This window comes from Megalobrama amblycephala, linkage group LG18, assembly GCF_018812025.1.
Source record: "Megalobrama amblycephala isolate DHTTF-2021 linkage group LG18, ASM1881202v1, whole genome shotgun sequence".
Classification (NCBI taxonomy): Eukaryota; Metazoa; Chordata; class Actinopteri; order Cypriniformes; family Xenocyprididae; genus Megalobrama; species Megalobrama amblycephala.
The window spans coordinates 30,700,270-30,717,762 of record NC_063061.1 but is presented as its reverse complement, the minus strand read 5'-3'; the positions used below and the strand labels follow the sequence as shown (position 1 = coordinate 30,717,762).

At 36.3% G+C, this 17,493-nt stretch overlaps 1 protein-coding gene across 3 annotated transcripts; it reads left to right on the top strand.

Moving 5' to 3' along the window:
• Positions 1-2,691: 2,691 nt before the first annotated feature.
• aggf1 (angiogenic factor with G patch and FHA domains 1) lies at positions 2,692-16,770 on the top strand. 3 transcript variants are annotated; one of them, XM_048166412.1, is made up of 16 exons: positions 2,692-2,822; positions 2,909-2,965; positions 3,455-3,675; positions 3,802-3,901; positions 4,477-4,664; positions 5,846-5,983; positions 6,085-6,285; positions 6,637-6,703; positions 11,027-11,129; positions 11,213-11,264; positions 13,320-13,421; positions 13,521-13,686; positions 13,812-13,891; positions 15,933-16,060; positions 16,182-16,281; positions 16,372-16,770. In XM_048166412.1, exons 3-16 carry the CDS (start codon positions 3,472-3,474, stop codon positions 16,576-16,578), a joined length of 1,836 nt encoding a protein of 611 aa, XP_048022369.1. In that variant the 5' UTR covers positions 2,692-2,822; positions 2,909-2,965; positions 3,455-3,471; the 3' UTR covers positions 16,579-16,770. The 3 variants fall into 3 exon arrangements, with proteins under 3 accessions (XP_048022369.1, XP_048022367.1, XP_048022368.1); XM_048166410.1 differs by lacking the exon at positions 6,637-6,703 and adding an exon at positions 10,348-10,858 and having other exon boundaries at positions 2,695-2,822; XM_048166411.1 differs by lacking the exon at positions 6,637-6,703 and adding an exon at positions 10,348-10,858 and having other exon boundaries at positions 2,754-2,965.
• The last annotated feature ends 723 nt before the right edge of the window (positions 16,771-17,493 follow it).

The following is a 17,493-nucleotide window of genomic DNA, read 5'->3' as shown; positions in this document are numbered from 1 at the left end:
AGAATAAACGCAGTTTTAATTTGATTTAGTCTCATATCCTGAATAGAAGTGCTTAATGAGGGACGTCACAGACAGTTTGGCTTCCAAACTCAGAACTTTTTAGACTGGAAGATGGTGACATTCAACACAGAGAAATCAGTTTGTTCAGAAGATTTTTAAACTTCTCTCTGAAACTAAAGATGGAGTGTAATTTTACTTGCCTGTACTGCCCTCTGCTGCCCAAAATCAAATCAATATTTCAGATATGTTTCTTAGCCAATAAAGTAGATGCTTTATTTAAAACAACACAGAGGCCAATTTAAAGGGTAAGTTCACCCAAAAATGAAAATAATGTCATTTATTTCTCACCCAGATGCCGTTCCACACCCGTAAGACCTTCGCTAATCTTCGTAACACAAATTAAGATATTTTTGTTGAAATCCGATGGCTCCGTGAGGCCTCCATAGGGACCCACATGGAAAAAACCTATATAAACATATATGTTTCAATATAGGTTTTGATATAGGTTTTACATATGTGTGACATATATAAAATTGGCCGTTTTCCTATATTATATGTACATATATGTACATATATGTACATATATGCACACATATATGTACACATATATGTACACATATATGTACACACATATATATATACACATATATGTACACATAATATAGGAAAACGGCCAATTTTATATATGTCACATATATGTAAAACCTATATCAAAACCTATATTGAAACATATATGTTTATATAGGTTTTTTTCCATGTGGGACCAATTTCACGTGTTCGTGTAGCGGTGTGTTTTCTGCGTTTTGTCGTAATCAAAGACAGACTGCGAAAAATCTTGCCATCAGGTCCTCACTTTATTCTGTATAACACAAATGGCAATATATGAGGACTTGTGCAGCATACAAACAGCATGCGGCAGCAACGCACAACGCTGAGAAAGAGAGATATTAAAAGTAACTTAAGTAAAGAAAAATAATCAACGAAACATCTGAATGTACATCACAGAGGGGTTTTGGATTACAATCATACTAATATATCATGTGAATTCAGCTGTTACATGAAACATGGCCTTAATTGAATCACCGCAAAAACTTTGTGCGACCTACCGCTGTGATGTCTCATGCAGACTGGGAAGCAGCAAAGTGCGTCAACACCCCAAGTCAGCATGGCGGCAGGAAACCCCAAATATGGTCATGGCAAGTGGAATCACAAAATAATTGCCTAAATACATAACTGCTACATTCGCACATACATAAGTTCTTGCATAATTTTTTTCGTTAATTCTTAGTTTTTGCCTTGATAATAGAAAATATGAGCTAGGCATCATGTATGACAGTCAAAAATGAGATATGAGCTACAAAATGACCAGATCCTGCCATTAGCTATATAGAAGACATATCTTGTATGTATAGGGCATATATATGGATATGAAGAAGCAATACAGGAGACCTATATTTCCTGTATATGCACATATATGCACCTCAATTTTGCCTATATGTGGCATATATACTTTTTATTTTTTTATTTATATATACTGCATATACACATATATGCAGTATATATACGCATATATGCAGCATATATATAGCATATATGCAGTATATATGCGCATATATGCAGCATATATATTATCATATATGTGCATATATGCAGCATATATGTACATATACACTGCATATAGGTTTCATATATGCGCATATATCCACATATAGGTTCTTTCCATGTGGGGAGCAATGACACTTCCTCTCTCAAGATCCATAAAGGTACTAAAAAACATATTTAAATCAGTTCATGTGAGTACAGTGGTTCAATATTAATATTATAAAGCGACGAGAATATTTTTGGAGCGCCAAAAAAAACAAAATAACAACTTATATAGTGATGGCCGATTTCAAAACACTGCTTCATGAAGCTTCGGAGCACAGATGAATCAGTGTATCGAATCTGCTGTTCGGAGCACCAAAGTCACGTGATTTCAGCCGTTGGCAGTTTGACACGCGATCTGAATCATGATTCGATACACTGATTCAAAGCGCTCCGAAGCTTGAAATCGGCCATCACTATATAAGTCGTTATTTTGTTTTTTTGCCGCACCAAAAATATTCTCGTCGCTTTATAATATAAATATTGAACCACTGTACTCACATGAACTGATTTAAATATGTTTTTAGTACATTAATGGATCTTGAGAGAGGAAATGTCATTGCTGGCTATGCAGGCCTCACGGAGCCATCAGATTTCAACTGAAATATCTTAATTTGTGTTCTGAAGATTAACGAAGGTCTTCTGGGTGTGGAACGGCATGAGGGAGAGTAATTAATGACAGAATTTTCATTTTTGGGTGAACTAACCCTTTAAAGGGGTCACTTGAGGGAAAAAAAGGTGAATTTATTTATATATTTATATTTTATTGAATCAGGCCTCATGCAGTCCTTTAGGTTTCAGACTAATTTTCTTCTTAGACACTTTGTAACCGATTAAGGTTGAAACAGATCTTTACAAATTATTTTAATGTGTTGTATTTGTATTTGCAGCTCTTACAGAATGGTTTTGTTTATATTATAGGCTACATAAGCATACTTACACATTTTGATTGTAAATCATGGGCAACTGTAAGTCTTTAAATGGTTTATTTATTCGCATATTGAAAAAGAAAAAGCTGTATTAGCCAAACATTTTGGTGACAGAGTTCTACACTAGGGGTGCTGTGGTGCTCTAGAAAAAGCGGAAGTGACGCAGTAGTAAGTAAGCCATGACATCACAAAGTGAAAGTATGGCAGCGTCCGTTGAAGTGGGACTAAAGTTCATCGCGTTTGTTCCCTGTAACGCACTTTACGATAACACAAACTTCTACACGAATATGTGTCCAATGCAAGCTGGTCATATGATGTTTATCTTTGATTTGCAGATTGACGCGCGCGCAGGAAATCTGGGAACGCGCAGAGAAAACGGGTGGTTTAAATCGGTGAGGATAATGTGCAATAAAATCACACGTTTCCTAATACAAAACATAACTTATCTGTTTATTAACATACTATTGTTATATCTTCTTATGCTGAATATAAAATTAGAGGAGTCATTTGTTTGATTGTTTTGCTTATGGTCGTTTAATTTTTTCAGTTTATGCATATTCACCGTGTCCTTCACTGATTGGTTGATCTAGTTATTTTTCAAATCTTTTGATGCCCAAATATGATAAGAGCTCACTTCCTGAACTATATAAATGTAGCTATATTTTCACGTTTAAAGGCCTGTTTTTAAGAATTATTTTTTTCTCAGATTTAGATTGAATATAGAGACAAATTAAATGACCTGTAAGAGAAAAACTTAATTGGTAAAAACTTCTGTGGTGTATTACTATATGTAACATGTATTACATGGTGATTTGAATCTAAAAAATGAGAATATTTTATTTTTAGTCAACTGTACTTTCTTATTCTAATCTACATTTTAGGTAGAACATCCTCAGCAATGGCTGCAGAAGGAAAACCAGACTCTGAACCCAATGATCAGGGTTTGCAAGCAGAACTTGTGTCTTTGAAATCACAAGCAGAGGCGCTGCGACAGGAGCTGAAGGCATGTAAGGATGAACTTCAGAAGTTACAGAAACAGCTCAGCCAAAGCGAACGACTTCAAAAGACCACAGAAAGCTACAATGAAGATCTCAGACAGCAGGTGAAAACATGACGGTTACATTTTTAGGCTATTTTTTATGATTGGTGTACTCTCAAAACTTGCCAGCACAAGAACATTGTTGATAACATTATGATAAATATGTTGCTTTTGATCTCTGTGATTTAGGTTGACAAACTGAGTGCAGAAATCCATGAGCGAAAGAAAAGAGAGAGGGAGAAAGTGGATGCTGAGACTCAGACAGAGGAGTATACCTGGACAGAGACAGGTTAACCTCTTTTATTTTACTGTTAAAGGGATAGTTCACGCAAAAATTAAAATTTTTTCATTATTTACTCACCATCAAGTCGTTCCAAACCCATAAGACTTCAGTTCATTTTTGGAATACAAAGATATTTTAATGAAATCTGAGACATTTCTGTCCCTCCATTGAAAGTCCATTCACAGCATGTCTACACTGGATTGAGCCGTTAGTCCAAATCTCCTGAAGAGACATGATCACTTTATATGATGAACAGATGTAATTTAGGCTTTTATTCTCATATAACTAATGATCAACAAACATAAACAGAAGCTCAGTCAGATTTGCTTGTCTCTTTATGAAAGTTTTAAAGCATCAGAGTATTGGGTGAGCAGACTTTCTGAGACAGAAATCTCTCAGATTTTATTAAAAATATTTTAAATTTGTGTTCTGAAGATGAACTAAAGTCTTCTGGGTGTGGAACAACATGAGAGTGAGTAAATGATGACAGAATTTTCATTTTTGGGTGAACTAACCCTGAAATATACCAATCATCTAGAATGTTTGTGAGGTTTAAATGTTTTTTTTTCTTCCTGAAACAGATTATTATAATTATTACTATGGCGGATACTACCAGTCAGGAACAGAGACGACAGTAGAAACACAGGAGAATGTTGTCATGGAATCTCAAGAGTGTTCTGAACACAATGAGGAGCATCCCATAACAGCTGAGATGGCACCAGCCAATCCTGAGCAACCAAATGAATCAAGTGACTTTCCACAAACAGAGGTATGAAAAATGTTAGTAATTATTTAAGTGTTTTTTAATTCTGATAACAGATCTAGGTGTTTATTAATGTGGGTATTGACCTGGTTTGTATGTGTTGCATATTCAAATGAATTCTACAAAACCTGTTGTTGTATGTCATTCAGAAATTTAGTTTCTAAAAAGTGTTTAAAATGTGAATGATGTCTTCTCTCTGCTGGCTAGTTCAGTCAAACTCCAATGTCTAGCAAAAAAATATGGCTAAAATAATCCAGCACAGTGTAAAATATAACTCGGGTAGTTTATATTAAAACCAGATTCATCCAACACATCAACAAATATGTCTAAAATATGGCCAATATAATCTGAAATATTGCCAAAGCTATTTATATTATTGCTAAGATAATATTTCACAAAGCATCAAAATATGGCCAAAATATAGCCAAAACAGCCTAAAATATGGCCAAAATAAAACGGCACTATGCAAAATAAAACCAAGGCCAAATTAATCCAACCTATTGCAGAATGTCTGAAATATGGACAACATAATCTGAAATATAGTCATAACAAAACAATCTATATTATGGCTAAAATAATGTAACATCACCAAAAAAAAATGTGAAAAATGGCCAAAATTTGCTAACACATTTTTTTTTTTTTTTTTTTGGCAAAAAATAATTCAACATTTAGCTAAAGCAGAATAAAATAAAGGTTACATAATTGAACATTACTAAAAGCCAAATTAAGGCCAATGTCTAAAATATGGCCAATATAATAAAATATAGAAAAAATCTGTTTTTATATATAAATGGATTAAACTTGATCTCTTTGACTAGTGCACAAGAATCTAAATATGGCTCATATATATATATATTTTATATCATTTAAATTTTAGTTATTTTATATAATACAACTTATCACAAACCAATTGAAATATGGCCAAAATATAGCCAAAATAGAATAAAATATAATTAAGTTATTCTAACATATCACCAGAAATCTAAAATAAGGCCAAAATAATCTAAAATAATCTAAATTATAGCCAATGTGTTAATCTAACACATTGGCAGAAGTTTCAAATGAGGCCACAGTAGCCCAACTTTCAGCCAAAACAGTATAAAATATGGCCAAATTTTTCAAACATATAATGTTTATATAATTATTAGCCAGTTTCTTGGCTGTGTAAACACTGTATTTGTTCTCAGGAGGCCTCTGGAGAAGGCGGCTCTATAGCAGACATGCTGAGAGCAACAGCAGAGGAAGCATTGAACCAGACCAACTTTGTGTTTGATGAAAGTTCCGGCATGTACTACGACCACGGCACTGGATTTTACTACGACTCTGTAAGTTGTTCTTCTCTGGGGACGTTTGACTACTGTTATTGTGTAATCGACATGTGTAATCTTAATCGCCTGTGTTAATGTGTTTTTTCCTCTTCCCCCAGTCCAGTCAGCTGTACTATGATGCCAACACAGGCATGTACTATTACTACGATCCAGAAAGCGGAAAATACCAGTTCCACTCTAGGATAGAGGTGCCTACAGCACACCCCGAAGTGGAGCAGACGCCACAGAGGAAGACCAAAGATTGGAAAAACAGGAAGTCGGTGAAGAACACAGATAGAGCTTCCTGTCCCGATGGAGGGGTGAGATGCACACAGACACACACTGTCTTTACATAGTTTTGTAATCACAGAGATTTAGTGGTTAACTCTGAATCCCTCTTACCTTCCTCAACTTGATTTTCCATTTCAAGTTCAAATTCAGTTTTTCAATTAAACCTTTTTTTTTTCTTTCTTTCTTTTTTTTACCATCTTGAGTCTCAGTTTTCAGTATTGTTTCAACTTTTTGGTGTCTGGTTCTTGCTCTCATTGAATAGCAATTGATGATTGTGAGGGTCCGTAGAACAGTCTGGGGTCTTAGAAGGGGGTCCGTCGAGCAATTCTGAAGATTTGATGCCTGGTGGAGCTGACCGTGTGCTCTTCCTTTCGCTGTAGGTTCAGGATTTGACTTGCTCAATGGCTCAGTTGAAGATAGAACATTTGAGACTGGTTGGAGTAAGAGGTACGCACTTGTTTATAGCTTTAAAGTTATATAGAATTTTAGTATTTTTTCCCCCTAAATGGTCATAACTAGGGCTGTCACGATTCCTCGATTCAATTCGAGTGTTGCAATTTGTGTTGAGTAACCAGCAAAATACCGGAAGTGGATTCCTCGGATGAGAATCCATGAACCGCATTATTAGACCATTTTTGAAGGCTGCACAATGCATTAAAACCATTTAAAAATGATAATATAGTATTGTGCTATTGTGAAATCATAAAGACTGCGAATTCCATTAAATATATGCACTGAGGGTGAAGCGTGACGCTTTATTTAAACGCGTGCAGGTTGTTAGTTTCATAGAAACTTGATCTCTGCATGTGCTGTTTGTTTGTTTGGGTTTCCAATAACATGCTTTTGGGAATGCGTAACGTCTGACATGCTTTGTGTTTCATACGAAGTGTTGCACTGTTTTACATTCAAGGAGTGCTTCTCCATTTCTACATATTCTGTGAGTTTGGGTTGCTTATAAGTAGGCATGTGACGGTATCAAATTTTCATGTTGCAATTAATTACTGAAGCTTATATCACGGTATACGGTAGGGGTGTAACGATACGCTCAGGTCACGATACGGTACGTATCTCGATACAGAGTTCACGATACGATACGTATCACGATATTTTGAACAAAATGAAACTGAAATTCAAACAAGATTTATTAAAAAAACATGAACAAATTTCAATAATTTTCCTTGTACATACAAGATCACATTTCAATAAAATAAATAAATATACAATTTTAATAAAAACCTTCTGTATTCAAATTAACAGTTGAATAGGGCTGTCTGTCACTGAAAAAATTTTTTAAATTTAACATGAACTTTTAACATGAATTATGAATAGGGGCCGTTCACATATCGCGTCTAACAACGCGTGGAAGGCGCGGCCGCACCTCTTCTCCTTCTTTCCAAAGCGCTTGCGCTCCTGTGGCGTCGGTCGTTGCTATGCAACCATGAACTGAGCTCTCCAAGAGGATCAGGATGTTTCTGCAAAGGATAAATGATTTCTAGCCCTTGCATTAGTTTTACTACGAGATATATTGATGGAGATAAGATATAAAAACTACCATGAACAGCTATGATCAGCTATGATCAGCTGTTCGGCTGAGCTTTTGATGTTTTGTTACGGAAAGGCCATAGCTGATCAGTTGATTCTTGTCACACGACCTGCGGTGCGCTTGCGGCATTCTGAGAAGTTGAGAATTGCATGCGCGTCGCGACCGCGTTGATCCCATTATGAGCGCGCCTGCCGCCCGGCTACATTTGAAAATAATAACTGACTTGCACGCGGAAAAGACGCAATATGTGAACAGCCCCTAGCTTAAAGCAAAGTATCGCAAGCGTCTTTTGCTTTTCTGTGAGCACAGCTGTTGCTGTGCACTGCGGTGAAAGAAAGCCACGACTTTTCTCACGCGACCATGCAAGAGACTGACATGAGAAACGTTTAAACCTGCTTGCAAGATTCAATGTGTGCCCGAAACACTTTTGATTGAGACACACCATCTACGATAAATCGTTACACCCCTAATACTTATAGTAATTTAAAAATGTGGTAGCATTGGATCTGGACAGGAAGGATAACTCTGGAAGTTGGAAGGTGTGTGTGTCGCGATTCTGCCTTCTCACATCGCGATACAGGTTCGTGGACCTGCGTATCGCGATTTCAGTTTCATATCGCATATTGTTACAGCTCTAGTATACGGTATTATCACGATATTGAAATAAGTTGCAAAAAAAGTGTTGTCATAGTATAACAGGTTTAAGAACTCTTTTTGTAATAACAAAAAGAACTCTGAATGTTTAAATACAATAACACAATACACAAATATATAAAGTAAAATTTTCAAACAGATTAAAGTGCAAAAGAATTAGGCTATAAAGAACAACAGGTAACACTTTACAATAAGGTCTCATTATTTAATGCATTAACTAAGATTAAGCAATGGCTACATTTGTTACAGAAAGTATTATTTTTTGTTAATGTTAGTTAAGAAATACAACTGATCATTGGTTTTATCTCAGGTCCATTAAATAAGTTCTTTTGATTTTAGTAATATTATTAAACAGTAACTAAGAAATTAACATTAACTAAGAATAATTAATGCTTTTCCGGGGTAACCGCTGCATTTTGCTGTTCCATCAGCGGCCTCTGCTTTCAGAGAGTGAACGTGTACTTTCATTCAGCGCGTTTCCTTCACTCGTTCTGCCATGTGCTTCTCATGCATGTTGGGTTTGTTTACATCTGAGTGCGTCCCTTTGACGCAGAATACAGTTGTGCATTTTATACGGTTGATGGGGAAAGTATTCTTAAATGCATATTTTAATAATTGGTAATAAATTATTATTTACGGTATTTCGAAGTGCCCACGATAACAATATTGTGCATATTCATTATCGTGATATATCGCATTACCGAATATCGGCACATGTCTACTTATAACGTTCATCTGGGAAAGCAATGTGCACCATTTCATCAGATTTGTAGCGTAAATCACTTGTAAACCTAAGCAAACACAGGAGAATACATATGTTTCTAAATATGCAAACTGTTAATCACGATTTCAAAAGAAAAGTTTGCATGTTTTGATGTCCACATGTTCTTATTCAAGAAATCACAGTAGCTGTAGCATTTACGTTGTAAAGAAGTGGCCAAATATTAAACATTTGGCCAATATTAAGAATTTGATCTGCTGCGTAACAACAATCATCACTAGGTCGTTGGCGCCCTCTGCAGGCAATTGTTATAATACATAATGCACTTTCTATTTTTATTACCACAAAAAAAATCTAATTGATTAATCGTCAAAATAATCGATTGATTACTCAGTTACCAAAATAATCGTTAGTGACAGCCCTAGTTATAACAAACTAAAGTCAGTCAGGGCCGCTTTGACTAAATACACTACTGTTCAAAGGTTTGGGGTCAGTTAATTCTTTTTAAGGTATTAATACTTGTATTCAGCAAGAATGCATTAAATTGACCATTAAAGAGATTTATATTGTTACAAAAACATCTATTTTGAATAAATGCTGTCCTTTTGAACTTTCTTGAGCAGCAAATCAGCATATTAGAATTATTTCTAAAGGATCATGTGACACTGAAGACTGGAGTAATGATGCTGAAAATTCTGCTTTGCATCACAGGAATGAATTTTATATATATATATATATATATATATATATATATATATGGGCCCGAGCACCAAAGTGCGAGGACCCTATTGGATCTCGTCTGTTTATTTATTGGTTGTGTTTTGACTGGGCCAGGACATGTGGTGTCAGAGCTGTGGCCTAGCAGTTTGCGCACATGCTTGTTTCCTCAAATCTGATTTTCTTATCCCATGCCGAACTCTTCTCTACCTGAATTTTGTCAATAAAGTGGTGAAAACGACAAGAATTATATAAACATCCAGGCTTGAGCAAGACTGGAAAGCGCTGTTGGGATGTTGGTGGTTTTGCATCATATATTACATTTTCTTGAACTAACTCAAAACTGAGACTCAAATGAACCTTGAAAGCCAAAACAAATCTTATATTTTCACATCAAAACAATGTGGAGACACTATTGGCGACGTCCTGATTGGCTAAGTGTTTGCTCACTGACAGGACCATAAAGAGGCGGGGTCTGAGATTGACAGACAGTCTGAAAACCACAACAGAGGTAAGAAGGATGATGCGTCATCACTTAAAAAAGGACGAAAGTCTCGGTCCCGAAGCCCCCAGAGACCCAGTGGTACAGAACGACCCAGACGGACCAAGAGCCGAGACAGAAGCAGAGAGCGCTCTACGAACAGAAAGAAAACCCGGAGGCGGAGCGGATCGCATTCTGATGACTCTCACAGCAGGAGGCGGAGAGAGAACGGGTCGCATTCGGATGACACGCACAGCGGGAAGAGGAAGAAGAAGAGGAGAGAGAGGAAGAGGTCACGTTCCGTGACTTGCAGAGACAGGAAGTCACGCTCCGATAACATGAGCGGTGAGAGTGAGCCGGAAGAGGGCGAGATCACAGAGTCGGATGGAGGGAACGAACCTTCTTCATCATCCTCGGTTACATCTCCTGTCCAACCAGCACATGACAGTCCTGAAAGAGAACTGGAAATGCAGATACAGGAGGAAGGTGAGGAGACACATTCAGAGGGAAGTGAACACTACGCCCCCGGGTGGCTGTTTGTTATTGGTCGTTTGTAGATGCAGTGTTAAATGGAATGTGTGTCAGGTCAATGCGCACACTACTGTATGATTTTATTTTTGTGTATCCGTAATTTGTGCGATTTTTATATTTCAGAAGCCTGGCCGCCATGTGTTCGGGTAACTGTGGTTCGCTCTCCTGTTCTGCAGACCGGAACGCTCTTCATCCTCACGGCTGACACGGTTGCCACTATCGGCCGGTCGGTATAGTTTGCTGTGTGTGTGTGTGTGTGGTTCTCTTCATCTGTTGTGTTCTTTAACATGTTTGTGTATTTGTTCGCAGAGAGAAGGACATGAATCATGCCATCAGGATCCCTGAGATGGGAGTCAGTAAGGTAAAACAAAACTAAACAAACTATACAAAAACACTCAAATCAAACGCACATTCTTGACCAAAAGCACTCACTTTACTATGACATTAAACAATCTAAAGTACTGAGACTTTTTTGTGGCCTAATGTCTTATTGGTGATGGTTTTCAGTTAGACCCGTAAGACCTTCGTTCATCTTCGGAACACAAATTAAGATATTTTTGATGAAATCCAAGAGGTTTCTGAGCAACATAAGGTCCAGAAAGTATTAGGATTAGTTTACTTCAGATTTAAAATTTCCTGACAATTTACTCACCCCCATGTCATCCAAGATGTTTGTCAGTCGAAAAGAAATTAAGGTTTTTGATGAAAACATTCCAGGATTCTTCTCCTTATAGTGGACTTCAATGGCCTCCAAACAGTTGAAGGTCAAAATTACAGTTTCAGTGCAGCTTAAAAGGGCTTTAAACGATACCAGACGAGGAATAAGGGTCTTATCTAGCGACATGATCGGTCATTTTCGAAAAAAAATAAAAATGTATATGGTTTATAAACACACATGCTCACCTTACAAGTGCTTCCGCCAGACCGCCTTCCGTGTGCTACACCTTCACTATTCAACTTACAGAATTAACGCGGCGCCAGTTCCGTTTTTCCATAATTTGAATACGGAAGGCGATCTGGCGGAAGGTCGATATTTGATTTCATAACTTGTTTAAATATGGATATTTTTTTATTCAAACGCATCACTTCGCTTCAGAAGGCCTTTATTAACCCCCCAGAGCCGTGTGGAATACACGTTTATGATGGATGGATGTGGATGGAAGCACTTTCTTCAGCTCATACTCGTGGGTCCCGTTCACTGCCATTATAAAGCTCAGATGCATCAGGATATTTATTAATATTTCTTTATGTTCATCAGAAAGAAGAAAGTCATATACACCTAGGATGGCTTGAGGGCACGAGTAAAGCTTGGGCTAATTTTCATTTGAAAGTGAACTTATCCTTTAAAGACGCCATTAAAATAGTCCATGTGACTGCAGTGGTTCAACCTTAATATTAAGATGCGATGAGAATACTTATTGTGCTATAACACAACAAAAATAACAAATTTATTCAACAATTTCTTCTCTTTTATGTCAGTTTTTTACGCTGTTGACGTAGTAAATAATGCAGCGCTACCGTGTTTACATCCAAATGCCAGCTATTGTCATTTTTCTCTAGTATTGTTTTTTAATCAGTTTTTGCTTTTCTTTAAAATGTCTACACTTTTATTTTATTTTTTATTTTTTTTACAAAATGGGAGATGTTTTCTTATTACTAGCTCAAATAGTTTTTTTTTTATATATTTTATTTTAGTTCAATTTTTTTTTTTTATTTCTATATATTTATTTTTAAAAATATTTTGTCTAAGTATTTTAAAACATCAATTGCATAACATTTTGCTTTTGTAATAAGACTTTTTACATAATTTACATTTTTAATATATTTTTAATTTCTGTGATGCAAAGCTGAATTTTCAGCATCAGTGTCTTCAGTGTCACATGATCCTTCAGAAATCATTGTAATATGCTGATTTGCTGCTCAAGAAACATTTTTTTATATTTATCAATGTTGAAAACAAATCCTTTTTTTTTTTTTTTTTTTTTTTTTTTTTTTTTTTTTAGGATTCTTTAAATAAACATTTAAGCATTTATTTGAAATTATTCTCCACTGTCATTTTTGATCAATTTAATGCACCTTGCTGAATAAAATTTTTAATTTCTTTTCCAAAAAAATCTTACTGATCTCAAACTTTTGAACATCAGTGTCAGGGTTGCCAGGTTTTCACAACAAAACCCGCCCAATTGCTAGCCCAAAACTGCGGACTTGGCAACACTGATCAGTGTATTTCTGAGTGAAATAGGGTAGTAATAATAAGACCAGGAACATGTATAAAAAAGTAAATGAGCCCAATTTTAATGAATTTTAACGGCATATTAACTAATCGTTAATTTTTTTTCTATTTCTCCCTGACTCTGTGTGTGTGTGTGTGTGTGTGTGTGTGTGTGTGTGTGTGTGTGTGTGTGTGTGTATATAGTCCCATGCAGAAGTTTATTTTGACCAGGACCAGCAGTGTTATATGTTAATAGATCAGGGCAGTCAGAATGGCACCGTCCTCAACGGGAACAGAATACTACAGGTAACACAAACAACTGTTGTTTCCCAGCATCCTTTTGAACATATCTCAATATAAAGATGTTTAATGGAATTGTAAAAAGTGTTTTCTGTGTCCCTACAGCCCAAAGTTCGCTGTGACCCTTGCCCTCTGACTCACGGGGATGAAGTGAAGATGGGAGAAACGGTGTTGTCCTTCCACATCCACACAGGAACAGACACATGTGACGGCTGTGAACCAGGACAGATCATAGCACACCTGAGCCGCCATAAGAGAGATGAGACCTCTGGTATGCATTCACATTGACAAAAACAACTTCTTCTGCTATCTTATGCACATCTTTGAACTGCTTTACTGTGAATCAGTTGCAGCTTACATTCTTTTGCAATACATGTGAATGCATGTGTGTTTCAGGAACTGTTCTGAGTAAAGAAGACAAGGAGGTTCAAAGACAGAAGGAACTGAAGATGATGAAGGTTAAATATGGTCTTAAAGTAAGTTTTTATATCATGTACAAGCTCTTTTGGTGATGAATTATGTTTTAAAGCTCAAGTCAGGTGTGTTAATTTGGTTTGCTAATTGTGTGCTGCCCTCTTCTGGTCAGCAAGTAGACAATCACACTATTCCTGGGTGTTGCAAATTGCAAGCTATAACAGGTACAATATTTAACCACTAAAACAATGCTCCTGTCATCCAAGAAATCATGCTATGACAAGCATCACTATTATTATTGTCTACTCTGTCCAAGGGTTTATTTTAAATCATTAACGCCAAGTATTGAACATTGGCGCATAACTTCCTGCAATATTTGTGCTACTCAGTGGTTCTTGACTTTTTTTAACTTGAAGGCACCCTGTTGTCCAGCCAGTTTTTTTTGTTTTTTGTTTTTTTTTAAATGATCACTGGTATGCTATAATTTTTGTTAATATTTTTGGATCAGATTTTCTGTTTTCATTTTAATTTTAAAGTTTTAGTGGTTTTGTCATTTTTTATTTATTTTTTTTTTTCTGTATAGTTTTTATGTTTTATTTTATTTTGTTTTAGTTCTTTTAACTAAAACTAGATGAAAATGAGAAGTGTTGCTTTGGCAACTTGATGATTTAAAAAAAAAAAAAAAGTTTCAGTTAATGTTTATTTTATTTCAAGTAATGGAAATGTATTTTGTGGTTTTGGTTTTAGTTTTAGTTAACGATAATAACCCTGTGTCCAACACAATATTCAGTGACCCATCTCATATAGTCTAAAATATTAGTGATATTTCTGCTGTAATTGACAACTGCTTTTCAAACTTTCACCAAAAACTAAGCATATTAATATAATAAATTAATTAACCAGAATTCAGTTTGTGGTTTCAGGCATTTTGCATGTTCTTCAGTTCAGGGGAATGATTTCATATCTTGATTTTATATATTATTTAGCATTGAAATTTTTATTAGAGTTAGATTATTTATAAAATGAATGATACTTTATTACTTACAGGAAGCAACTGCTTAGTAACACCCTAGTAATAACCAATAAGTGTTTAAGTATTGTTACAATGCCATTGCTTTTTGGTGGTTGTTGTATTATATATTTCATAGGCATAATTCAGAAAATGTTCTTCATTTTGTTGTTGTTTTGTTTAAAGACGTTTATAATTTCAGCACTGCTATTGGTCTACTGGTTGTGACTTTAAAGGTGATATATATAATGCCTCTTTCACAAGATGTAATATAAGTCTCTGGTGTCTCCAGAATGTGTCTGTGAAGTTTCAGCTCAAAATACCCCACAGATCATTTCTTATAGCTTGTCAAATTCGCCTTTATTTGGGTGTGAGCAAAAACATGCCGTTTTTTGTGTGTGTCCCTTTAAATGCAAATGAGCTGCTGCTCCCGGCCCACTTTCTAGAAGAGGGCCGAGATTTAACAGCTCACGCTTCGGTTTCTCAACAACAACAAAGCTGGAGAATCTCACGCAGCCAAAATTATCATTGTCAGTAACGCTGTTCAACCTTACATTGCTCAAACCGGAGTCGGACACTGATGGAGAGATGCAGGAAGAAGTTACAACTTTTAGAATGAATCTGGACATTTCTGAATGGTTAGTGGATGAATTTATGTAGTTGCTGTGGAGTTGATTCAACTCATCGACTAGCTTGTGCCGTCATGTTAATCTTTTGTGCAAATCCAGCGTTGAATTGACCCTCGTTTGTGAAGCAGTCCGGTGTAAAATGACGGCATGGCAACAACACTCTACTACAACAACTCTTCCTCTTCTCTAAAGCAGCCCAACATGGCCTCACAGCCTTTGTTGCGTGTTCTCGGGGGCGGGGTTTATGTAAATTTTAGGGTTTGTGATGTCACCAGCCTGGGGAGAAGCTCGTTGTAGTCCTTAAAAAGTGATTCCTATAAAAGAAAATATCTCACTTTGCATTGAACTTTGAGTGTTGTAAATTTGCAGATGTTGTTTATGCTCAAACAGAAACATCAAGTTAAAATAGTGAAATCATAATAAAAGGATTCTTGTTTTACACGAAGACTTGCGTGTGTGTTTCAGAGCAGTGATTATGAGGAGCAGAAGGCCCTGAAGAACAGCAGGTATAAGGATAGAGCAGAAAACCGCCGGCAGACAGTCGGAAGCGAGGGAACGTTCCAGAGAGACGATGCTCCTGCTTCTGTTCATGTGTACGTAACCTTTTCAGTCAAACATTTACACCTGTAAACAGATCTGAACTGCAGTAGCGTTCTTGCATAACAAAATGGAATTTTAAAGATGCTTTTTCTCACCGTGTTTGTTTGTATATAGTGAAATCGGAGATGAGAATAAGGGTAGACAGATGCTGGAGAAGATGGGCTGGAAACGAGGAGAAGGACTCGGCAAGGACGGAGCTGGAATGAAGGATCCGGTAATATAATTTCTCCCCATTTGTTTACGCAGTGTCATGTACGCAAGCGCATGAGATTTACGCTTACTTCCCTTTGTGTGTGCGTCGTAGATTCAGCTGCATGTGCGCAAGGCCCAGTCTGGTCTTGGTTCTGGAGCTGCCGTGTCAGTAGAGGACGCCTCACTCGCCAGAACCAAAACCCAGAGGAACTGGGAACGTGCACGGGAACGCTTCTCTGGAGCCTGCCAGGCTGACTCCGCCCATCCTGAAACGAGCCAATCGCCTAAAGCCTGGGTCAAAAGTCAGGATACAGAGTGACTTCTTAGTGATAATTTGGTCTGATTCCGGGCATTATTTTGGTTAACTTTTTTTAATCATTTCAGTGGAAGACCTTATTCTTAAAAGGTTTGTAAATAGACATAAGTTTGTTTTAAAGATTGCTGGTTTTTTGTTTACAGTGAAATTCAATAATGATGAATATCTTGGACAAATAAACAATACAAAACAATACATGCTTTCCAGTTTATACATTTATATTAGTGTTCGCTATAAAATTAAATTGCTCTGTAAGATGCTTGCTAAAGGTTGCATATGTGCAAAAGGTTGCCATATAGTAGTCACGTTTTGTGGATCATGTTGTAGCAAAACTAGTTGTGCAACTGCTTTTATAGTCTTATAGTTTTGCTACTGCTGCTTGTCTACGGACAACAAATAATCAGTTACGGAATAGGAAACAAAAACCCATGTGTTGTTATTGTGAAGCAGTTACCTTGGTATCAACACATATTGGTCTACACATAAAGTGGTTGTGGCCAGTTTGTTTGTCTTTATTGTATCAACCTCATGTTTGCGTCACATCTCTGCTCAAAATCAAAAGAGAAAGCATTGCAAAAGGATATTTTTAGGCTAGAAGTTTGTTGCATTAGGACACTATTTTTCCCCAAATTCTCAATAACGTAATGGACCTTGATGTTTTACTTTTGGTGTTCTTTGTAATTCTCATTCTCAGTGGTGATTATCATCAGATCACCTGTTAAAACATGATGTTTATTAAAATAATAATAGTTATTGTTGTTATTATTAGCATTAGAATTAAAATCTTTATTATAAGCATTCCCAAAAATGTGTTTAAATTAGGAAACATATATGTTAACAATCATTGCCCTTATACTAAATTAAAACAAGCCAAAATGTCTGGAACAGTGTTATTTTAGTATCACTGATTTGTTATTA